At 38.6% G+C, this 26107-nt stretch overlaps 1 protein-coding gene across 9 annotated transcripts in view; it reads left to right on the top strand.

The window, feature by feature from the left end:
* Positions 1–26107, top strand: part of PPP2R2C (protein phosphatase 2 regulatory subunit Bgamma) — a 187688-nt gene that overhangs the window by 117567 nt on the left and 44014 nt on the right. For all 9 annotated transcript variants that reach the window (XM_040556161.1, XM_040556160.1, XM_040556168.1 and 6 more), the window contains 4 exons: positions 15039–15136; positions 15743–15908; positions 19942–20054; positions 21601–21778. In XM_040556161.1, coding sequence (XP_040412095.1) covers positions 15039–15136; positions 15743–15908; positions 19942–20054; positions 21601–21778 — 555 coding nt within the window. The remainder of the gene's footprint in view (positions 1–15038; positions 15137–15742; positions 15909–19941; positions 20055–21600; positions 21779–26107) is intronic.

Here is a 26107-nt window from a genome sequence, read left to right as displayed (position 1 = left end):
TTGTTTTTTTTGGTATTTATATTTTCTCTGGTAATTTATGTTTTTCCACATTGTACTGTTTTCCCTTGATTGTAAAATACTTAATCTTCTGCACTAATATGTTAAATACTGACCAATTGCAATGCCATTCTTATTGGCTATTGCATGGTTTTTACTTTCCCTATTATTACTTTTGCATATTTGTGTTTTGCTATGTAAATATGAAAATATTTGTTTAGAACAATTTAGAAACGATAAAAGATCTGATTTTGCATTCCTGCCTAGTGTGTGCATTATCTTTCCTCATCCAAGTAATACTGGTTAATGGAAAGTGTTTCTGGATATTAACCTAAAAGCTTCAATAAAGAAAAACTCTGCTTGAACCTTCCTTGTGGTAGTCACTGCTTCATTAGGCATGACTTCTAATATTCTTTTGTTCTCACACTTTATATACAAATTATTATTTTAATGATCCTTAGGTTTAATTTTGTGCAAATCAAATGTGAGGGGGGTTTTCTGCCATTTTTTTTTTGTTGTTGTTGATGTTGAATCAGTTTCTGTCTCTTTTTTTTAAGCCAATTTTCATACAGAAGTTCAAATCCCCTAGATCAAGAATATGCTCATTTACCAAGATTATAATTGATTTTTTGGCTCTGTTTTTAATACTTTGCACTGTAAATGACATCCCAGTGGAGAATAATCATCATACAGATGTTTGAAAGCTCCTTCCTGCCGAGTATGATAATTGAAGTCTATAAAGTGTCATCAGACTGCACGTTGTTTCTAATTAGTGCAAGGCAGTTTCTCTTAGCTTTGTGTAGTTTTACTGGCCTCTATTCATTTATTACTCGACCAGCTGGCTAGTAAATCATGGTGCTCAAAAATATTTAAGACAAATATGACATTTTTCAGTGTGGTTCATAGTTTATAATATCTTGTTTTCCTTTATCAACAATAATAACAATAATTAACAGCGATAACAACAATAATAATAAGGTTTTATAAGGCCATGCAGTTTTAATGCTTAATTTCGGAAGTTTTCAGTGCTCCAACTGGCCAGGTACTACTCTGACACCTTTTGAAGGACTCTCATCTCTCTTCATCAGGAGAAACTTTAGTGCAACAATATGTTTCTTTCCTCATAATTAGGCCTTTATGATAATGATTCTCATTTGCCTGTGTCCCTAAAAAGGGACTTTCTTAGTGACTCCTTGATGGCTGGATGTTTGCGGCAAGCAGTTTCCCAGTGGAAATGGTGTATTTGGAAGAATCAACAGTGAGATGAAAGTGAACAGATAAAAGAATTTCTTATATTGAAAGGAGCTCTGAAATGTGTGTAAATCATTGGGGAAAGAAGCTTCACTGTCTATTTCTGCTTCCCTGTGTGAGAGCACTTGGAGATATGTCATCCTAAGGTCCTTATTGAGGGCTGGAGTCTCCCTCCAGAATTGTTCCTCTCTCTGGTAGATTCATTTAGCCCAAAGTAACATCCTTGTATTTCCCCACGTCTTGCTGCAAGCTCTTTTTGCCTTAAATAACCTGGGAGCATAGATCTGGACTTGAGAAGAGAGGCACTGGTAAAGAATTTCCAGACCATGGCTATTTTCTTCAGGCATCCATTCTAAGCATAAACAACATAATATAAGAGCCTCCTTTCTGATATGAACCTGAGGAAGATTCCTCATATATATATATATAGGATTAAATTTGTATTCCTCCCTCACATATGGTGAATGCCTTGTCTGAATATTCATCCAAAACTTGTCATTATACATTGGTCGTATGATTTCTTGTTGACTTTAATTGAAGGACACATATGTTGAGCTGACATATTCTAAGGCACCAGTTCAAGATTTACTAGACTGATTTTATTATCTCCAAATAACAGAATTCTAAGGAAATTATTTTGTTTTTACTCATCTTTATTCTCTATCTGTGAAACACAATAATAGCAATATAACTCCTTTCTTTCATGTCTTATGCTCTTTTAGTCCTTGGTGCTTGGAAAAAAAAACCCACAACAGCTATGATCTGGAGAAGACCTGTACTGAAAATAAGTACAGAACTTCTCACTGGTTTCAGTGCAAAGACCATTTGGTACTTACACAATCATTAGTATGGTACTGCTTCATGCCGGACCCATCAGGTAGTGAAAAACATGTAGAAGCAAAGCTCTTTCTCATTCGAATTAGCTGATAATTGTGCAAGTGCATAGGCGGCCACTAAAATAGGAACAGTGTGTATTTCATCTGAAGTGATGTTCCTATCAAAGTGCAGGGACATGTTGCTTTCCAAAGTAAAAGATATATATATATATATTTGCTGATAAGTATTGAATCATTTATGGATAAAAACACGAAAAAAAAATATTGTTGTAGTGAGCCAGCTTCTTCCAAGATTAAGAAATGGTGTCTGGGTCTGCATCTGTCCTTTTCACTGCAGTGCAAGGCCTGATGGCAATGGCAACCCCCTGCCAGCCTGGGGGACATGGTGGCTCTCTCAACCCAGTCACCCTATGGCAAATTTTCCAGCGTGTGCCCTCCAGTTCCAACTCATGCAAAAACTTTTTACTTACCACGGTCCTTTGAACAACTAATCAGCGTGTTTCTCCTCTGCTTTGCCTCAGAGAAACCTGTCAACACCTTCTCTCTTCATTCTGCATTTAATAGATATGTCAACGTTGCTTAATGGAGGATGGTGAAAAGGTGTGTTTTGTACTTGGCTCTTGAGCGCGGCGGTGCGCCCTGACAGCAGCGCTGTCACAGGCACAGCATAGAGCCACCATTGTTCCATCGGCTCTGATGCCAGTTCAGTCGGTGCTAGCTCAGATATTTCTCTGCAGTGCTCTTTTGCAATGCATAAATACCCCCTCGTGCAAAGAAAAATTCAAAAGCATCTCGACTGCATATCCATCATTTACAATTATAGTGGGATTAAAATAGAGTCGAGCCTTCAGTTGGCCTCGTGCCGCAGCACTGCTGTATTGCAGCAAAGGCTTGGAGAGCACAGCAATAATTACTGCGGACTGTGTTTTAACAACCAGTGATGATTGCAAGGCGCATCTTCAAGGATATGGGGGCGGGGGGCAGCCCTGCACATCTGTCAAAGCCTTAGATGTCTAAATGTTATCTGTGTGAGCTGCAAATTAGCAGTTCTCCAACAATATGGCTCCAGGTTAGGTGGCCTTGGGGAAGGTGCCTGCAGATTTGTGAGCCATTGCTGTACGCTTTGAAGCCCCTGAGCTGGGGAGGCTTCTAAGAAAACTGCTCTAGCTCTGTCAGCGTATGTGAGACAGAAATCTGACCTGCTGATGTTTGTTGTTCCAGCCTACTTTGTTCTTAAATGTTGAGCTTCAGCGTTATGCTAGCAGATGCTGCATTTTGCATTTAACTTTTTGGTGCAGAAGAAATGATTACGCTTAGTCTTCAAATGTGATAAGATTGAAACTTGGAAGTCTGTGTTCCCCAGCCGCAAATGAAGCGGGAGTGGTCTGAGTCCTACTTGCAGTATTGTGTTATTGGATGGGAAACGGCTTTCAGGGCTGTTTTATGAAATTACTAGAATGCTGCTGCATTCCTCAGAGTAGGAAAAAATCTTAAATTGTCTGACCAGCAAACAATACAGTTGCTGTTTTAGGCACAGTCTGTAGAGTTTGTAATATATGCTGACCTAGTCCTGTTATGTAATTGGTATCCTTTGGGAGCATCGCAAAATGGGGATGTTTGTTTCCTGAGGCTGTTAACAGTGTTTGAAGTTTCTTTATAAGATACAGACTGAGGAAAGGTACATTGATTTTTAATGTCTTCTGTTCTTTGTGATTTTTTCAAATGAGTAATTATAGAAATGTGATGCACTTAGACTTGATTGCAAATTTATTGTTGGTTTTTGCACACTGCAGCTCTCTAGAAATCAGTCTTTTGGGGCCAGCGGTGCCTTTAGTTCCTGATATACTAGGGTGATTTAGCACTTACTCATTTTGAGTTCATGAGTAACCCCATCCTTCATCACATTTATTTAGTTGGATATGGGTATCCAACCTAAGCCTGGGGGCTTTAGTCTTTCATGAACTGAGTATTGTGAGATGAGCTTTTAGACTAATGTAAAGTTGTGTAAGACACTACTGAATTGTTAACATTAGTCCTTTCCACGTTCATATCAAACCTTAAAGCAGTATGGTTGGTAGTGAAATGGATTCAGAACAGTTGTCTTGTTCATTTTTACACAAGCCTGGGAGCGGCCTAGGTGTTCTATCAGTAGCAGTAACCCCTACTAACATATATAAAAAAAATGGGATTTTTCTGTTCTTGAGATCATTATATAAACTTGTTGAAGACATCTTGATATAATCCATAGGACCTAAATGCATGATCTTCAATCTTGGCATTAGTTTACACGCTTAAGCCAACAACAGTACCTGGATAATTCTGAGAGGTCACAAATGCTGATTTCAAAGGATGCTTAGAAAGGATCTAATGCATTATGATGTGCATGATCTTCATCAAAGAAGCATTAGGCACTCCCAGAAGTCCCACAGTTATATGATCTTGTGACAGACCCAGAGGCAAATTCGGAGTTGTCAGCTGAATTGCCTTTGGAGCCTGCCAAGCAAACAGATGCTAATGTTAGATGAGTATCTACACAGCTTGGCATCAAGCTCCCCTGACAGCCAACAAGCCCTGTTGTGACCTTAGCTTGCTGGTCCACTGCTGGGAATCACAGAGGAGATGCCCAGCGATGTTTAAGATAGAGCTGTATGTTGCCCACAGTGTTTGGATATAGTTTATTGGATCCTGTAATTGGTGTGTCTGATCAGTAAATTTAAACACTGCCATCTACCCTCCTGCATTAAGACTGAAACTGTGCTAGTTCTGCAGTCTCCAGAGCCCCTTCTGCTCTGAGGCCCCAAGCCTCAGCCACTTTTAGCAGAAAACCCTAATATAATTTGACACAATGGAGTGTAAATGTTGTCCGTCTATGTGCAGCACCAATTGCTAGGAGTAACATTCACTAATTGCGAGTACAGTGAGTGTTCCTGAGCACTGCACACAACTGGCATGAAGCGGCCCTTGTCTATACTGGTAAACTTCCAGTCTCCAAAATGTCGGGGCTGCATGCGTGCTACTTGCTGGGAAACGTCCATGGCTTGTGGTAACACCTGGAGCATGCTGAAGTGTCATTTGGGGGAGAGTAGATTATCACAAGCCAAAAACCTGTCAAGGCCCACTCTTAACGATTTAACAGTATTAATTATAACACAAAGCCCAGGAATGTACTGGAGCTCTCCTTCATTTACTTGTGCAGATCCCGTTGTGTCCCCTGCTTTCCTTGTCATCACTCTGCGCTTAAGGACTCTGGCTCTAGGCCAGCTCCTAGCTCCAGCCCTTCATGATTTTTAAGATTATATACCCCCAGCTTCACTCAAAAGCTTGCTCAGTAGGACTTTTTCTTCCATGGTGTGTGTTATTGCGATGCTTTGTTAGGTCTCCATCAGCATATTCATTTAACAACATGCATAATCATTAGAACTGAATTCAGGAGCATTTAAGTATCTCAACAAGTGATTAAGTGCTTTGCTAAACAGACACGTTTTGCTGAGGCATAGCCTGGATTATCTGTGCCTTAGTATGTGTATAATCAAAACTGCTTCTCTGATCTTCGATAAAAACTCTCAAGGATCTGTTTCATTTTTTTTCCTTTGTGTGAAATGGGAATGCTAACATTTCCTTACTGACTTCCCTGGGTTGCTGGGAGTTTTAATGCCAGTAAAGCACTTTGAACACAAGAACTGCTGTGACAGAATTACTGAGAGCTTTGCTTCTGGAATTTAATTGCTCCCTTAAAAATAAAAAAAGAGTTGAGAACCAGCTGGCAGGAATATTCTATTGAAGTTCATACATATTATGTGGGAAATAACATTCATATTGAATCAGGTTATTCAGTATCACATTTTAAATTTTGGATGACTTTTCATTACCCTTGGATATATTTTACATTAATAATTTTATTTTAAAATTCTAAATATGTTTTTGTTTTTGTCTGTCTTTAATAATAATCTTTTAACAAAACTTAATGTTTGTTCCTTGTAGACCACTGTATTTATTGTGCACAAGTATTCACTTCAGACAGTGAACCCAAAATTAATATATATTAATAATTTGTACAATTTCAATTTTTGGCATTTGTTTGCTTGAAAATAAGGGGTTAGGTTCAAGGTCCTTCTGTGCTCTCAATAAAACCCGGTTGCCTAGCATTTTTAGCACTTGGCAGCACCATTTCTAATCTGTCTTTTGCTGGCAGCCAGGCTGTGCAGCTCCTTGCTGTGAAATAACATGGAGCCGAGCAGGAGCTCCCAGCTCAAGCAGGCTTTGCTCTGTGAGGACCGGTTTAAACCCCACTCTGGAAATTGTAAATACATAATGTGGTGCCCGTGGCAATTTTTTTTTCTTTTTTGCCCTTCACTGTTAGTTGGTAAGAAGAGCAGACTGGCACATTTCCTAATTGTGCTAATGTTGGTGAAGCAGAGGGTTTTAAGCTTGTTGCTGAATCCTTAGCTGTCACAGTTAGGCCTGCCTCATTTGACAGCAAACACAGAAAGAAAGGAACAACCAGATGTACTTTTTTATTTATTTTATTTTTTTACAGAAATCTCAGAAGAATAAATTGCTATCATATGTTACACTGTATAAACTGTGGAGAAGCTTTTTGGGGATATGCAGCTTGGAAGCTTTTTGTGGATATCTTTGAGTAATGTAGATTGATCTTCAGTGGTTTATTGAAGTGTTGCTTGTAAGAATAGCAGCTATAAGCAGTGTTACTGAGTGGCTTACAATTACCAAAGATGAAAGGCTTTCTAGTGGTTTTTTCCAATTTGTTCAATTTGAATAGGATGGAGGGATCAGTGATTCCCAGGCTTAGCTGCTTTGGACATCCCCAATGGCAGAAGTGCCTGCCAGAGGCAGAGTAAGGCCCAGCGTTGCCTGAGCATGCACATGGAAGGCTGGTGTTCTTCTAGCACCGTGCTTCGGGTGATGCAGCGCCACTATTTGGGAGCCCCTAAATAGGTATTAAAAGAAATTACGGTAAGCTTTTTATCAGTCCATTGAGTATTTCAGATTATAAAGGTACAAACAGTGCACTTACTGACTTCATTAAGAAAAATAGTAACATTAATTAGGGGTTCTGCAGAACTAATGACTGAAGCATTGCAGTCTTGCTGATCTAAGCAGGTCACCTTGAACAGGAAGAAACTGAAGTGTATGTAAACTGTAGCCAGAATTTTAAGAACTGTGTCCTAATTTTCAGCTACACTGCATCTAACAAATGTTCCTTGACCTTATTTATCACTGAAGTAGTGGGAAACTTCCCATTTACTCCAGTGGGCATAAGGTCAACTCTCTAATCCCAAAGGTCTTGTACTCTGCAGGAGGGAGATGGGTGCCAGAACCTCTGAAATAAGGGCTTTGAGATTTTAAATTAGGAATAAAAACATGGGTCACTTTATGAAAATCTGAATCTGTGACTTATATTCAGTGTGAAGTCTTTTTTAGCACAGAGCACAGAACCCAGATAATCTGCTTTACATATTTGTGCTGTAGGCAAAAAATATTTTTTCACATTGACTGTGCTCCAATAGTTGCATGTCATTTCCTGATTTTCTAATTTGAGAAATACCACTAGAAATTAGCATGTGATTAAAAAACTGTTGAAAACATTTTCTAAGCTCTAAAAATAAATACCTATAAAAATATTGGAGGAAAAAGCTGTATTAAAGCTCAAGGCTACAAATAGTAAATCACAGTGGTGGTAGGTGCTCAAAGAATCATAGAATATTCTGAGTTGGAAAGGACCCACAAGGATCATCGAGTCCAACTCCTGGGTCCCCAAAAGACTACCTCAAAATCAGACCCTATGTCTGAGAATGCTTCCAGATGCTTCTTGAGCTCCAGCTGGCTTGATGCCACGCCACTGCCCTGGGGAGCCTGTCCCAGTGCCCCACCACCCTCTGGGTGCAGAACCTTTCCCTAACACCCAGCCTGACCCTCCCCTGTCCCAGCTCCATGCCGTTCCCTCGGGTCCTGTCGCTGTCCCCAGAGAGCAGAGCTCAGCGCCTGCCCCTCCGCTCCCCTCATGAGGGAGCTGCAGGCCGCCATGAGGCCTCCCCTCAGCCTGCTCTGCTCTGGGCTGAACAAACAGAGGGACCTCAGCTGCTCCTCGTACGTCTTCCCTTCTAGGCCCCTCGCCATCTTTGTAGCCCTCCTTTGGACACTCTCTAATAGTTTTATGTCCTTCTTATGCTGTGGTGTCCCAAACAGCACACAGTACTCAAGGTGAGGCCACAGCAGCGCAGAGCAGATCAGGACAATCCCTTCCCTCGACCGGCTGGCAGTGCTGTGCCTGATGCACCCCAAGATATGGTTGGCCCTCCTGGCTGCCAGGGCACGCTATTGACTCATATTCAGCTTGCAGTTGACCAAAATCCCCAGATCCCTTTCCTCAGTGCTGCTTTCCAGCCTCTCACTCGCCAGTCAAATTTTGGATTTGGTTTCTGGAGTTTCTTAAATAAGTTTGTTCTTTGAGTGAGCACTGAACCTGCATTCAAATGTTCTGGAAGGGAATGCACTTTCTTTGGTCCTTGAAGCTATAGAGATGTACAGACCTGTGAAACTCTGCACCATCCTGGTGCGGTATCATGATCAGCCAAGGCAGATGCAGCTCACTGAGGTGTGTATGCATAGCATTTCTAAAATTCAAAAGTTGGATGATTAAGGATGAAAAAAAAAAAAAAGTAAAAGATTTACTCAGTGCTGGTGAGGATTTGAGGTTAGGAGATCTTTACTGCCCTTATTTTTTTACTACTTTATACTACTGTGCCCAAGTGAAATGTTCATGTTTAAAGCTGCCCTTCAGGAACTATTCAGCATTGAAGCCTGTTGTTTTGGATTTCACATCAGAAGGAAATTACTATACTCAAGAAGCAAGGTGATATTTGACAATAAACTTACTTTTTATTGCTTGTCAGGATTAAATGGATACTGCCCTTGATATACTTGTCCTTGCTGGAAATGAAGCCAGGCAAGCCATAAGTTAGGAAAACAATGACACAAAGTGCAGCGAACACACTTCTCTGGACTTTGTTCTGCTGATTGATCACCTTGTTTCGCTGATCCCTGAAGCACTTACACTATTACCACCTATGTTCAGAAGTTGCCTTGGCCAAAATCAGCTGCCTGTTGTGCTTGCATTGCCCATACACCTATTATGGAACAAGCACCATTTAATAGAACAATCATCATCCAGGTTTAAAGCCATAATGAGCAAGAAAAATTGTAAAGGGAGTGATTTAGCCAGGTGACAAATAATGTTGGGGCAAAGCGGCGACAGATCCTTCATTTCAGACTACTTTCTTACCTTCTGTTGTGACATTTACTTGTGCTCTTTCACGCTCAAGCTCTTGCACGTGCTCTCTCACATATGCTCTTTTGCTACCTTTTTCATGCTCTGCAAATCCTTTTTCTCTCTGTGTTTTGTGCACATTTGCCTGCTCTTTTTCTCACATCTGTCCTCAAATGGCCACCCAGCTGTGTACTAGCTTGTCCTATGCTGCTCTGATTACCTGGAGAGGTGGTAAGGTGGTTCGTCAGCAAAATGTCTTCCAATAGAGCGAGTTGGCTTTCTGGTGTGTCAGCTTTAGCACTGCCAAGCAGGACAGTGTGACGTGTGAGATTTTTCATTGTGCTTGCTTGCATTTTGTGGGGTGGTTTCTGATGTCATGTTTGTATGACAGTGCTGTGAACCAGAAGGAATGCATGTTACACAGCCTACTGTGTCAAGTAGGAAACTTCACTATTGTCAAAAAGCCTTCTACCAGCTACTTCAGAAATGAAGGATCCATCTGACCCTCATACCTTTGAGGTTTGCATAAAACAACATATTCTAGTATTCTGGAGGAAACCTTTGAAACTTCAGCTTAAAAAAAATGTATAGGGCTCTTTCTTTGCATCCAATTTTTTTATTTGCCTTTTTTTTTTTTTTTTTTTGACCAAGTCTAAACTAAATTCTGACAGCACAGCTCACTCTAATGGCCTCCCTTCTTATGAGATACTGTAATAGTTCTCATCTTTTATCTACCATTTGTCCTCTTGTTTTATATCTCTTTTTGTTGCAAGCTTCTTTGTTGTTTCTTCCAGATTATTCTCCTCAGGGGCTTTTGTATCAGTATCACTGAACATTGCTTGCAGCCATGCCAGATTGTGCTGTGATCTTATTGGATTTCTCAAGCCAAGGTTAGGCCAGGTCAGAACTTGGCTGAAATAACGTAGGCTACAAGATTGCCTTCTAGCCACTGGGAACACACACAACAAAAACCTGACAGAGATGCTGCTTTAGTCAGCTCAGGCCCTGTGTTGTGATGCTGGTTCTGGTGGATGTGGTATAAAGGAGAAGTTCAGACCTATTCCAGTCAGTAGGATTTCACAGGCTTTTGTGAGAAAAATACTGATGTTAATTCTACTGTTCTGGCCTATTCCAAATCCTTCAGTTCTCTATCTTGATTATACTGCAATTGAGCTGTATATTATATTCTTTGATCGTCTATTCCCTATACCACTGCATGCTGTTGTTTGCCCTCAAAACTTACTATCACTGTCCGAAAATCTGCATTTCTGTGTTGGAAGAAATAGTTCTGAAAATTTCATTACCTACCCAATATTCTGAAGCAAAATTAATGTATATAAAGTATACCAGTACCTTCAAATGAAGGGCCCCAGAAAGGCAGAAATTATTAATTAAACGTAGCATACAGAAAAGTACAGTTGAGCATTTATTAGAGTTGCTTGAGGTTTCTGACCAAAAGACTGTATAAAGACAAGTAAGTTGAGGCTTTGGCTCGTGTAATACATTATGGTAGAGTCCCCCTAAGTGATACAAAAATTCATTATACAGATAAGGGTTTTCTAATTATTCGTAAAGGTATTAGGACCAGTCTTGTGTTACCTTTTACTTAAATCTCGAGGAATACGCTATTAATAACTTTTAAAATAAACCTGTGAGAGACTAGAAAGTGAACACACAAAAGTAAGTGATGGTAAAAAGTAAGTAAATGCCAAAATAATTTGGGCTGCATGTACCTATCTTTGTTTCATCCCACCCCACAGTGAGTCTGAGCAGAGTCTGTTGGAGAGTTTATTTGCCTGCAACTGTGCAGGAACAGTAGTAGTAAAGCTGAGGGGAGAGCAGTACAAACAGCTAGAAGTGTCTTGATGTACATAGACTTACGCTGATATACTTAGATCTATTAAAAAAGCTGAATATATATAGCTAAGCAGCAGCTGTTCAGTACAACATCACCATTAAATACCCTTAAAGACTGTAAATTGTGAAGCTGCAGAGAAATTAGTTAATGAGGTACAAAAAGACAGAGACGACTAGGAGTCAGGGAATGAAATTCTTTAGACTAGATCAGAAAAAACTTCCTGTTGGTGCAGGCTGTAGAATAATCTCCCAATATGCTGTGTTTCTGTGAATATGTAAAAGTGATCTGGGGAATGAAATATGTAATACCTGCTGGAAAAATTTGCTGTGGCAGGATGTGGAACAGATGATCAGGTGTATACCTCCCTGGAGCGTTCTCTCGTCTTTTGAAGGGTTTTGGTTTGCTTTTCGCAGTTAGCATCTGCATGATGAATATCTATCCTCTGCTTTTTAATTGTGTGAAAATGTTGAGCATTGTGACTTTTGAATACAAATTTACATACATTTCTGCATAGACAAAATGGGGAATTTACAAACAGAACAGGAAGATTAATATAGGATAAAAGTGGAGATTTGCAATCTGGTTGGAAACATTTGCCCATTGACTATTGAGGTTACCCATAATTGTTCTTAATAGGTAAATTATCTCTCTCTCTGATAATCCTAATTGTTAGCGTGGCACTGCCAGCAGAGATATGGAAGGTGTAGTGCAGAACGAGGCTGAACAAAGCCTTTCATCTCTGCCATCCCTTGTCAAGGGCTTACTGTACATGCAAATTCACAAGCTCTTGCATTGTGGAGCATTTATATATCCCTGAGAGGGTGAAATCTGGTAGTTAACTGCTCTGTACTCTCAGGGGGGCGTTCTCCAATGTAAGAATATGCAGGATGTGACCATAGTGGCTTATGTTGCTATAGCATTGACAAATATGTAGGGGAATGTTCTGCTGAAGGGGACGAATAGCTTTGTGGATTGATTCTGTTCCTACCTCCTCTGTCTTAGAAAGAGCCAGCCCAGCTAATCTTTATGAAAACAGCATGACTAATCCTTGCCTGCTGAACTGATAGGTTGGAGAAGATATTTTGGCTCTTGTTTTCAGCTGTTATTTACTGGATCAATAAAAGTGATTTTGCAATTCAGGGCTAATTTTTTTGCCAACAAGCTGCATAGCATGTAAGGTCAGAATATTGGTTCTGCACTTTTTTTTTTTCCTTTTTTTTTTTTTTTTTTTCAGAACAAGTTAATTTAAAAACCATAGGTAGCTTCCAGTTCAGAATTCACTTCTCTAATAGAACGGAGGGATGCCTCTGGAAGAAACGCCTTGAGGGGGAAAGAATTTTTTCTCAAAACTACATCACAATCCACTGCATACAGATACCTAAGCTATAGCTGCTTTTATTTAAACAATAATCATTTAACCGCACACAATACTTTAATAAACAGAACATAATAACAAAATGCTGAGATATTTCGTTATAACCCTGGTTCAGTTGCTATCGTAATCTGTGCAAGTACTCCTAATAATTTCACTGACATTGGCTGATGCCCTCTGTAGTATTTTGTGACCACTTACAGACCATGCCATGCCATTGTGGAGATATTCCAAACCAATAGCAAGTGTATGCACACATCCAACTTTAAATACCATTCATTCCTTTTGCACACAATTCTTTTTTTCTGCTTCTTTTGTGACCTGTTGTGAAAATCTTGTATACACAAGATATAATACACATATATATATTATGTTCATCCCCTCTGATTTGCCCTCCTGCCCCCATGCATGCTGATGAGAAGAGTCTCCATTCCAAAAGCAACACCATTATGAAATGTCTTTAGGTCTGCCTGTATGGCTGGGGTCAGATACAGGTTTAAATTAGTAAAATCATGCAGGTATTCTTTTATAAGCAGGAACCCACACCTACCATTGGTATGAATTTAGCATGATAAGAACAAAATAACCAAGAAATATTCTTCCACTGGAAGAACTATGAATGAACTTTACATGCCAGAAAAAAATATTTAATTTTTGTATGTAAAAAAATGCAATTTTTTAGATCCAGCCCAATCCCTCCCAAGCCCCAGAGCATCACCAGCCATAGCCTCTCTACTCTTCCTGTACTCTAATAGGACTAGGGCTTTTGGGGTAGTTATCTGTAAAATATAGCCTGTGGAAGTTCACATAAAGATCAAAGTCCAATAGCTTTGGGAAGCTTTGTGTTGGCCCCAAATTTCATAAGTCACCAAGTTCCGTTTCTCTCAAAGAGTACACATCCATGCATTTTATTCAGCAAAAAATGAAAATCACATACATACTTTATGATTCCCCCTCCCTTCTTTACATATGCAGTATGTGGTAAAAAAGAATAAAAAAGATGAACTTTTTTCTTACTCAAAGAGAATTTAATGATACAGAATTCTTAAAAAGATCGAAAGAGATACGTCTTTGTTGTTTTTAGTGTAAGGTTTTCCATCTTTAGATGGTGAATTGTTGAAAAACCTTCCAGTAGAAATCTGGCTTTTGGGAAGCTGTGTCACTGACGAGAGCTACTGGCAACAGAAGCTTTCTAACACTCAACTACTGGTTTATTAAGAGAATAATAGGAGCAGATGTTTTCAATTCATAAAATGTATCAAATAAATGGTACATCCACTTGTTTTTTCAAATCTTTTGAATTTTAGTGAACTCATTTGGGGCTAGGTTTTCAGAAGCGCTTAGCCCACTTGCAGGCCCATTGTTCTCGGTATAAACTGATGGATGATGAACACGTTTGAAAACCACAGCTTTTAATGCCTAAAGGGAAGCTGCTAACTACTGACACTTCTCAAAACGTGGCCCGTGTTTCTGATGAGTGAATACCGATCATTATAGAGGATTCATACATGCAGTCTCTGAGTAATACCCTGCGTTTTTCTGTGATTGTATATACGATGGCTTCTTAATTTACTATTGCACTAGGCATTTTAATTTAAATTATGCTAATAGTGTAGGATTAACTGCGGATTATGATTCTAGCATTTGCTGTCATACGAGCAGAAGAACCAGTTCTTTTGCTCCTGTCGTCTCTTTTCTCCCTTCTCATGCTGATGTTTAGTATTTTGTGCTCAAGATTGGCCTCAGGTTTTGATGAGGTTTCTTGTATAAGCTGATGCAATTACTTAGGGAAGGAGAATTGTTGAAAATTAGAAAAAGAAGAGACTGCGATCTTTTTATCTTCTGATGACACATTTTTATGGTGCTGAAATGATTTACTGAAAACTCGGATTTGAATGGGCTCTTGGCAGCATGGCATAGTGAGCAGTTCCTCTGTGGCAGGACAAGCCATGTGTGCTTTGCTTTTGCACTCTTGGCTCAGACACACGGTAGAGGAAACCAGTGCTCAGGGTTTTATTAAAACCCTCAGAAAGGGTGAAGAATAAATGACACAAGCAACGGGAACGAGCCTTGAAGTTGGTGAAAATAGCAGGAGGCCAGTGCTGTCTGCTATCTCCAGTAGTGAAAAAAGCTTTGTAGCAGTCTGAGTTTGCTCTTCCTCAGTCGTAACCTCTCCAAAGATCTCCTCCACTCCAAACTGCAGATGTGCTGGAAACACAAGTTTGCCTCGTTATGTTTGTACTTGTTTCACTGTGTAGCAACCTCAGGTTCTAGCGGCATGCAGCCTGTTTGCATTAGTGCCTTGCTGGTGAATTCATCCGTATTCCTTCAAATCCTTCATTTGTTGCATTTTTGTGGAGTGCGTGATATTTCTAATGGCTTGGTGTTGTAGCACCACTCTGAAATTTGCCTTTTTCTTTCTTTTTTCCTTTCCAGCTGATATTATTTCTACAGTTGAGTTCAACCACACTGGAGAACTGCTGGCTACTGGTGACAAGGGGGGTCGGGTTGTTATATTCCAAAGGGAACCTGAGGTATGTGAGTTAACAGCTTGCTAAAAATGGTTTTTATTTTTAATACTTCAATTCAATCTACCTGAAAAATCTGTTTATAATTTCAAGACTGAGTAAAACAGAATATCATCTCTTTGGTAAGGAAGTGAAAGAGGGTAAGGGTCTTTTCTTCAGAAGTTTGCTCTTTTTCCTGCCCCAAATAAAAATGCTTCAGAGCTCCAAAATTCTAAGCTAAGAAGAAAGATGGTTATTTTTCTTTTACTTAAATCACTTTTAATCACTTTTGCCTGTTTGATGGAACTGTTCCATTTAAAACAATGTTTGTCCTGTGTTACCTTTTCTGCTTCAGTTTTAAATTCAGTCCATCTGCACTATCTTTGGTACAAAGCTTTACTGAATAATTGACATTTCTTCAAAAATTCTGTCTTTTGTTAAATGTTGCTTCAGTACTTACGGGAAATTTCATTCCTGTAAAAACAAATCTGTCAATCTTGTTTTAAATGAGAAATTAAATTATACTTTCAATACTTTTATATTTATAAGGCTGCTTATACATCTTCCCCAAGAGCTGGAGATAATATATTGCCATCATAAAACACATGTTTTTGTTGTTCTTATTCTCCATAGAGTAAAAATGAGCCTTACAATCAGGGGGAGTACAATGTTTACAGCACTTTCCAGAGCCATGAACCAGAATTTGATTATTTGAAGAGCTTGGAGATAGAAGAAAAAATAAACAAGATCAAGTGGTTACCACAGCAAAATGCAGCTCACTCGCTTTTATCAACAAATGGTAAGATAGAAGAGAGTATGTAGGACATACTGGCCTTTTGTTCTTGTATATTTTTGAGCTGACTGTATATATTTAAATTCTATGTTCATTTTAATCTACTGTTTTAGTAATTTCCTGTTTCAGAGTTTACTGAGACTGTCATGCTGACTCTGATATCTCTTATTTATTCATTTTATTCATAGTCACAGTTTTTTTCCTTTTGACTATCTATAGACATTTAGAGTGCTATCCATTTCTGCTCTTTGTGTGCAGTGCTATCCTGAAATTAATTCTGTAACAAAGGCATCCCCTTACTCAGCAGCTGTGTTTCACTGGGGATTTAGAATTTTGTCTGCTGTATTTGTCATAACTTTTATTCTTTGTGGATGTGTAAATGAATGCAGGCGAGAGAAACGAATTTATTTTTCATTCATTATCATCAGAATGGTTTATTTAAGTTCTAAAGAGTTACACAGTCTTTGGAAGACAGTAGGAATAATAACAAGATATTGATACTGACTCATCTTTTCACATGCTTAAGGCCTATTGATTAAGAAATGCAGTATCACTGCTAAGAGGGGATATGCAGATGTGACAGTGGGAAGAACCTGAATGGATCCTAATGTGCACAGGTATCATTTAGGAAAGATTTGGACACCCACAACTGTTATTACTGCTGGTGATGCATGAGACAAAAATATCCAATCTTAAATCGTATCTTTAAATCTTTAAATCACACTGTAATCAGAAATTATTATTTTTTTTTTTAAATGTCTGAGCATAACTGGGAATTGCTGATAGAAAAATAGCGTAATCTCACCTTTGGGAATTACTGTTTTAGAGCATAATGATTACTTCTAGTTAAAATTTATAGCAATAAATAGTATTTACATTAATTCACAGTAGGCAGTGCGTCATTTTATGTTTCGTTAAAGTTGCCTTTTACTTTTGGGGGTCACTGTTGCAATATTTGAAAGACAACGTGTCTGTTATAGCTAGCTAATTTGTGATAATTTAATGCAGCTAATTATGGAGTTTGGGAGTTTACTTCTGCACTTTTCCCTCATTTGAAATATCCCTCTACTTCAGATAACTTTAAGAACTGCTTCTTCTGAGTTCATGATGCAAAGCAGATTATTAAAAGTAAAGCTCTACATTTTTATTTTAAAGTTTGTTTTTGGAAATGCTGAGCAATACACCCTAGTCCTCAGATATGCTACATTTACAGTTGGTCTAGTAGACTTTTATATCAAATTTCTGATCGATATTAAGGTGGGAGGGGAGAATGGAAGGAATAATCACTGTTGCAAGGGGTTAATCCAGCTGACAGCCGAAGATCCAGCAAAATGTTTTGCCATCTATTTTCCCTTCTTCCTAACTCTGGAGCATCCTGGCTGACCTCTTTATGGTGAGGAGAACAGAAGCAGTGCCATGGGCATAGGCTGTGGAAGTTGGCTTTGGATTGCAGAATGTTTTTCTGTGTCAGGGAAGATTCCTAGTGTTCAGGCACAGTAAGGCTGAAGTCTGAAGATTCATCTCATGCATACTGGTGAAAACAGTTTTAACTTTAGGATACAGAAGGCCCGTGTTGAACTCATTATTGCTGTCTCATAGACTTTCTGTGAGAATTTATTTACAGTGTATATCAATTCCATGCCTATTAGAAGGGGATAATAGAATTTTCCCTAACTTGTAGAGAATGAAGACATTACGTGCTATACATGCTCGCATGGGGCCAGTTGTAGAAACACCTTGAATACTGGCTTATATTTACCCATTTCTAGGCCTGGTATTTTAATGCGACTTTTGAAGTTGTAGTCCTCTTCTAGTTTAGGATCTTAAGCAGAGTTTTGGTCAGAAAAATGAGAACCGTGAAGCAGCATCCTATAAAACTTTTACAGAGCAAGACAGGTCTGCACCTGCACCAATATGTTTCCATCCTTCTAAGGAGATCTTTTGCCTGTTCCTGCACATCACCTCTCTATCAGAGGTGATCTTGGTTCCTTTCTAGTTCACGTGTTACCAACAAGTTATCAGCTAAGCTTTGACTGCAGCGTCTTAATTAATGGAGACAGAAGGAAGCCACCAAGGCTTTCAAATCCCACTGTGGATTTGCAGTGCTCACATTTAGCAAATTCCTGCTTTGCGTTGTAAACTGAACTAATTTTGTAGTGTAATAATAAATTATTAAGATTCATTGGTATCTTTTGTACCAGAAAGTGTTGGTTCGTTGGGTAGATCAGCATGTGACCCATACAGATCCTTTCATCTGAGGATTTCAGACTTCTTACCAGACATTAATTAATTTAAACTTCACAGCACCCTTGAGACTGAAGGAATACTGAACCTCACAAAGATATTTCTATATTTTGTGAAACATAAGCATGCTTAAAATTTCTAGGGAGTTTTTAAAATCCAGAAGGCAGATGAAGGAGAAGAAAACCAACACATGATATCCATAACCACTAACAGCCAGTTTTCCCTTGGGAAAGGGATGGGTTTATCAATAAAAGTCCAACAATGGAAAATACACTTTTCATTTTTCTTATTTATTTTGTAATTGCTGCATCTATAAATATTAGACTAGATAAGCAGAAAAACACTAAATAGAAATATGTAGCGTAATAAAAATCCCAAGTATGTGATGTAGCCTATATATATTTTTAGTAATCAATGTGACTGATACAAATGAAATGTGTTGAACGTTTATATGGAGCTCTTCAGCTGCAAATTGAAATAACCTCTTGTTCTGTAGATTGATCAACTGTACTATTTTTGTTGCTTGAAAATTAGCATATCAGTATCTTTAGGAGATGCCTAATGATAAAAACACTCAGAGAAGTGGAGCGATTGATTGATTTTTAAAATAAAAAATGGTCAAAGTTGAAGTTGCTATAGAAATGAGAAGTGATTTGTGTATTCATATATACCGCCTTTAAAATAATTTGCACTAGCATTTGAAAGAAGTATTTGGATCACCCACACTGGGGAAAGAATTTTGATGAAACGGGGGTGAAGGAAGGAAAGGGAACAAAATGAAAATGATGCAGGAATGGAGGTTACCAAAGGCTGTGGTGGCACCTGAAGTGCAGAAGCTTTGGAAAGTCTTTGACTGCTCCATGAACAGATGTGTAAAACAACTGTTAGAAGGCCTTTTTTTTTCTTTTTTTCTTTCCTTCTTCCTTAATTTTATTTTTATTTTTTCAGGAGAAGAGTTGGCATTTATTTTTCTGCCTAGGGCTGGCAGGTTGGACTTGGGAGTAGACAGTATCAGGGAAATCTGCAGCTTTAAATTGAGGAGAAACTCCATGTGAAATGTTTTAAACATCTATTTATTGGCTTCATAACCTCTTGCTTAAGGAGGCATCCTTATTCTGTCATCATGCGTCATGATCATAACCATCACCAAAAAGCGCGAACTTAGGTTTCATTCCATTCTCTGTGAGATTAATACTTTTTTTTTACCCCCTTTTTTCTCTTACCCTTGCAACACATTTCTCTCTGTTTTCTTAGCAGTTATTTCTGCTGCTTTCCCTTGTTAGGAGGGCAAATTTTTTTCTATTTCACACAATGTTTTCTTTGCTGGAACTCGTGATGTTGTACCAATACATCACTGCCCACTCCCACAACAGGCCAGGCAGGTATCATTGGTCTCTCTTCTTATATAGTTAAGAAGCAACTTAGCAAACTGGCTTTAGTATCTGGATTGTTTCCTTGCATAGTCAAATTGTCAAGATTGGCCTTCAGCAGTGAGCTATGAGTGGTTTTGGTCCGTTCCACCTGCAAACTGCTGAGTTGGATATGCATGTGCTCTGCAGGGTCTGTCAACCAACAGAACCCTCTGACTCACTTGAGGGTATGGGATTTTCTTTATAAGTATTTTTTTCAGTTGGCAACATTGGTTGGATGTGCAACCTTTAGGGACACAGACTGTTTCAGTGTGGGATTTGGCTGAGCCAAGGTGCAGAAACTTCTTTAAGGAATTGTATGTGAAATGGGAAGTAACCACATTCAGAATTCCTATGTTGACAGAAAGCTGTCTTTTCTTTTAAAGATAAAACAATCAAGTTATGGAAAATTACTGAAAGAGATAAGAGACCAGAGGGGTACAACTTAAAAGATGAAGAAGGAAAACTTAAAGATCTTTCTACAGTAACATCACTACAGGTAAGCTGTTGTCTTTGTCCAAAATCCAGTTGTTCCTGTACAAAGAAGGTAGTTATGTCTTACTAACTCAGTAAAAGATTTAAATATGTAAGTAGTGCTAAGAATATATATGATTATTCTCACTGAAGTTTTAGCTGACTTGAATCTATAGCATGTTTTTCAAGACACAAGTGCTTTATGATTAGTGACCAGCACAGAAATGTTTCAACAGTTTATCATCAGTTTTATTCTTCCTTATAAAATTATCTCAACATGACTTAACGTACTTTCACATGGGATTCTGGAACCTCGTGTGCTGGAAGCAGTCTGCTTAATATTAAAGAGTGTACTCACTTCATTCAGAGTAACTGAATTAGTACAGCGAAGTTCAGTCTCATCTTTATTACAGTAGTATAAAAGAATTATCTCCTTTCTGAAGAGTGGGATTTGCAGTAGTTTGTGCTCCAGTGAATGCAGGGCTCTGCATTGCTGATGAATGCAGTCATGGAGCTCATATAAGCATGTATGATGTTGTAATAGATTTTTGTTCTCAGACTTTAATGGCTGAATTCACTTCAGGTGTTTTTCCAAAGGAAGTGGCTAAAGGTTATAACTAGAAGGCTATGTTGTACAAATGCTGCTATTTCATCCATGTTAAAAACAGTCAACTCCCACTTCCAAACCAAACCAATATTGTCTATTGTGAAGAAAAACCTCCAAAGTTTGAAGATCTACATGAACGGAATACAAGTAGGATGAAATACCTATTCTGTATGATTAAGCAAAAATGTTTAGGATTGCTTATAACCTGAGAATTCAGAGAACCATTGTTTTGTTCCTTTAGTAGCAAGTTAAACTCAAAGCTTTAACTTCTCTGTGTTCCTCTTTAAATGATTGTGGACTGATGTATGATAGATTGTTTCTGATGCATAGTCAACCACATTAAACAGTCCGAATCGAGCTTCAAAGCCTGTCTGTGTTTAATGCTTTACCAACATGGAATAGATTGGCATTGTCTAGATATTGAAGCATGACACTGAAGTGACACAGAGGGAAATAACAAGGGTGCAATGATCAGTTGGCTTTGTTTTATAAGATTTCATTGATTATATTTTGCAGAGATTATAACCTTTTTGTCCCTTGTCTTTTTTTATGAGATAGAGACATCAAAAGAAATACTGTAAGTGACTTAAACAACAAACTCTTTAGGAAAATCAAATACTAGGAATTCATTGCTTGCTAGAGCCACAACCTCCTGCATATGTGGGACACTAGCTCCTGCTGTGAGACTGGCCTGCACTGTGGCAGCTGCCAGTGCCTCTCTTCCAACGGTCCACACTTTCTGTCACTCTGCCTGGCTCTCCATGGCTCTTGTGTCTGTTCTTTCCCCCTTGGCAAGGATGGCCTAGCCCAGCTATTCATCCATAGAGAAATTCAATTTGCATACACCACTGAGAAATTTTATAATTTCACAATCTTTGAATGCTTGCTCTCCATCAGACTCTCATCATGCTAGCAAAAAAATAAAAATTAAAATCATACTCTTTTCTGGTTTGTTTTTTGGCAGGTGCCTGTACTGAAACCTATGGATTTGATGGTAGAAGTCACTCCCCGGAGAATCTTTGCTAATGGTCACACCTATCATGTCAACTCAATATCTGTCAACAGTGACTGTGAGACATACATGTCAGCAGATGATCTCAGGATTAACCTCTGGCATTTAGCAATCACGGATAGAAGCTTCAGTATCCTTTATTGTGTTTCTTTTCTCGGTGTTGATAGCATTAGTGGGGCTTAAGAGAGCCATTTTAAAATATTTTTCTGCAGATTAAAAAAAATACCTTACACCTATCAGAAACCCTGCAGTGTTTGTAACAGAAAACACTCAGATATCATAAAAGTAAAACTAAGAGGTTGCAAAATTCAGGGAATTGTGTGTGAAAAATAGCAGTCTTGGAGTTGGTTAATGACAAGTAAACAGGAAAGTGATGCTGACCAAATGATAACTATCCACCTGACTAGCATAATTTATACCATTATTTCCTGAAGACGTTTCATGCTGAGCTACCCCACATTTTTTTTTGCTGAAAGGTCTGTCCTTACTGTGTTGGTGTCCCCTGTTCTCCATCATCCTTCTTCACAAAACCTTTATGTCTGAGGTGTGCACAGTTTGGGGGTTAGGCTCAGCTGCTTCATGTGAGTTGTGTTTGGGGTTAGTGCAGTTGTTGTGGTATCAAGCACTGGCATCGTCCTGAAAGCTGTGTTGCGGGATCATTCCAGTCATCTGTGAGGCTGCCCCTGCACTGCAGTGGGATGACTTGCAGGAGGAGCAGAATGAAGGGAGCCAAGAAAAGTGATTCTCTGTGTTTTGCAGAACATAAAGGGACCAGCAAGACAAGAAATAGGTTATGAGGCCAGCTCAGAATATTGTCTTCCTTTTGTGATTTCTGCTGTTTTGTTTGTTTGTTTGTTTTGTATTTAGAAAGGAATTAGAAGAATATTTCTCCATGGAGGCATATGAGGGACTATTAGATGTTAAAGGGAAATTGTTGTTCTCCTGGGGACAAATTCCTGAAAGAAAACACCAACATGAAGGGGTGTTCTTCCTGTCCATAGCAGTCTTCCATGTTTCTTCCTTCATAAGCTTGTTCATCTATGGAGCTTGGCCCATGCTCTGGTTAAGTCACAGGAAAAGAAAATGAATCATTAAATCAAACAACTATTGATGTTCTTAAAAACAAAAACCAAATGTTTTTTGTGCCTTTGCAGTGTCAAATGACAGGTGCCTTTACTCTTCGGGATTGTAGATAATGTGAAATTGGAAGCAAATTGAGGAGATAGTCCTTTTCTGTCTTTCAGCTGTCTAGATTAAGTGACCTCAATGGTGCCTTCTTTAATAAGATTGGTTTTTGGACCAATTTATATGTGGTCTTTCAAAGCACAGCAGTATCTGCCGTTGATATCCAAGCAACTGTACTTCTGTCATTTCATAGAAGAGAACAGAGTGGGACAGTTTTTTTTTGCCAGCACACCTGTATGGAGTAGCAGCATAGTTTCTGACAGCGTCCTTCTCACTGTAGCTTCACCCTCCAGTCTTGTATCTGTCCTGGACACTTCTGTAGGTGCCTGCTGTGTGTTTTCTTCCTTTCTTCTAAAGCAGAACAGCGAGTCAGAACAAGCACAGCAGTCTCTGTGTGTCTGTATACGATAACACTCCAGAATACTTATGTCTTTGCTTTTGTTGTGTTAAAAGCTGTTTTATAAAATATGGGTTGTCAAGAGAAATATTTCTGACAACTTAAAAAAATATGTATATTTGTTATAGCTCATGAGGACAACATGAGTTTTTATTAAGGCATTTCCCATGGTTAAGAGCTTACTGACTGAAATATCAGCCCCAAATGAATTTTTAAACCCCAAGTGTGTGTAAATCCTTGAAAATAAAAGACTCGCTATGGGGGTATTGATACAATCAGAACAGAAGTTTTGTGAATGTGTTGGTGGTAAACAATTCTTAGCATTTATGCAGAGCCTTTTATTTTCAAATAATTTATATATATTGATCAGTTTATCTTCACAAAATAATAAAAGGCTGGTAGATGGATGGATTTGTCTGCTGTATTGTGGATGAGGAAGCCGAGGCAGAAAGTTTAAAGAAATTGCTTATGAAAGCTATAAATTTCATAGCCTGATTAAGAACATTTTATTTCATTTACTCTTTGTATGAAAACATTTTTATGCAGTCTTCCAAAGTGCTTGGCCTCCAAAGATGCTTTAAATTCTAGCAATATACCTGCAAAGAGCTGGAAAACAGAGTTCTATGATCATAACTGCTACTATGTGTCTTGATGGTACAGTATGGACACCGAAGGTATTTGAGATTGAATAACTGTTTAGGATGTTACTGCTTCTGCTCCTGTATGTTCAACTGTTGTATTCAGCCACAGCTGTGCGGACTGTGTTTCAAGCATCAGCACATTCCTGTTGTGGAATACTTACTGATCAGTAAGTTTTTTAGAGTTTGTGATTGAATCTTTGATTTAGCTCCTAAAACACTATGTAGTTTATAGTAGCCTGTTCAATTTCTGAGGATGTTTGAGGACGTTCTAGGACTGTTGATGAAGGGAGAAATTCAGACTATGTTTCTGAGTTTTTGGATGGGAAACATTTTGTTGTATCTGATGCAGTAGCATTGGGATAGTAATGTGGCTAATTTTGGGATAACTGGATTTCTATGCTGGATTCAGATAGAGGTCTTGCTGCTTCTTGTTGGTACATGTGAATGAGCACTTGGCAGAATTGTGATGAGAGAGTTTAGACAGCAGTAGGAGAGAATATTTGATAAAGAGATGGTTAATGTTAGGGGGCAAACTGTGTTTGCTACATTGGCCATAGTGGTAGCAGATTGACTTTTGTGTCTGGATACCAGGCACATATTCATGAGTGTAGTTTGACTTAAATAGACTGTATTCACTTCTGCTTCAGGCAGTAGAGATTGTACCTGTACTCTGTTGTCTGACCCAGACCATCAGGCAGATTACTTTTACTTAAATCTTTGACAAACAGAAAAGTTGAGGTAGGCATGCCAAAATAATAGGTTCAGAGTATTGCTCATAACAAGGAATTACTGGACAATCAAGATTACTGGAAGAAGGGAATGAGTAAGGTAAACATGTATCAGATTTTCCACTTTTTTTTTTTTTAATTATTGTTATTATTATTATTCCATATAGTGCCTTGTAAAATTGCAGGGGCATGCTTTCTACTAGGTTTTGAAATCTGTCCAATAAAGAAAATTCATTTCTGTCCTACAGAAAACCCAGTTACATAAAACTCTCCTGGAAGTAGATTAGCTTCTGGTAAAAGCATCAGGCATGCAAGTTGCAATTAGGACTAGACATATTAAGATGAAAAAATTCTGCCAAGCAAACAGTTTAAATTATAAATGAATGTTGCTGGGCTTGGTGCCTTCTGCTACACAGCTAGGAGGACAGGCAGGAGAAGGCTCAGGCAGTTTTAAAAATGCTTGCTTCACACCTTTTTATTAGATGTAAAATGGAAATGAAACATCTTGATTTTTCCACTCCAGGCTTGATTCCTTGAAGTACATGTTTACATGTAAAACACTAAGTAGGAAATATTTTGGTCCAAAGTGGCATTTGTTAATAAGGGATCTGGCAGTGATATGTATTTGTCTTTCTACTTTCCCTCAGAGACAGCACTGCTCCATATAATGAACTGCAATCTGTTTACCCAAGAGGCTGGTTGTGACAATGACACAACAAATACAGTGGTGGAGTTTCTGGACATTCAGCTCATGTTTGAACATCTTTGCAAATTACATGGGAAAGGCTGGAGAAACACTGTCAGATTAGCAGTGATATTCTAGTTGTTGTTTTTTTTTCAAGTAAAATAGTTTGTCTTGTAGATTTTTTGAGAACAGTTGGGTTATAACCATTATTCTAGCAGTTTTACATATCACTAAGAATTATTTATTTCTTTGAAAACAAAAAGACAAATCAATGCAGATCTTAAGTTAATTCTCTTGCTGGCCCCCTTGGAAAATATTGTAGTTCAGCTTTGCAAAAATTGACCAGAATATATGCTTTAGATAAAGCCTTAGGCAAATCAAATGCAATTAGTTTTTTTTCTGGTTTGCTTTTTTATTAGCATGAACACTATTTGGGGGGGAAAAGCAGACAAGTGAATTTTGTGCTATGGCTGTGTAAATTTTCATGAGCAATATGCAAGACTTCTGGACGTTACTTCCCACTTGCAAGCAGATTTGCTCAGTATTGTTTGGGCAGGAGGAGGCAATGGAGAAGAGGAGGTGAGAGGAAAAGAAGGGGGAAGGTCAGCTGGTAAGTAATTACGCATATGAGGCTTTTCTTCACTGAAAGGTTTTATGGGTTTGGTTGTGTTATGGAGAGCAGGTCTCACTGTCCTTAATTATAGATGATACTCTTCAGTGGAAAAGAAGTGAGGGAAAGGTTGCTGTATTTGTTAATGTTCTGTCTGAAATGGTGTAGCAGTGTTGCCCATAGCTTAAACCTTTAGATAAGTCATCTTGGGTG

This window comes from Cygnus olor, chromosome 4 (assembly GCF_009769625.2).
Source record: "Cygnus olor isolate bCygOlo1 chromosome 4, bCygOlo1.pri.v2, whole genome shotgun sequence".
NCBI lineage: Eukaryota > Metazoa > Chordata > Aves > Anseriformes > Anatidae > Cygnus > Cygnus olor.
This window is presented reverse-complemented; position numbering and strand designations above follow the sequence as displayed.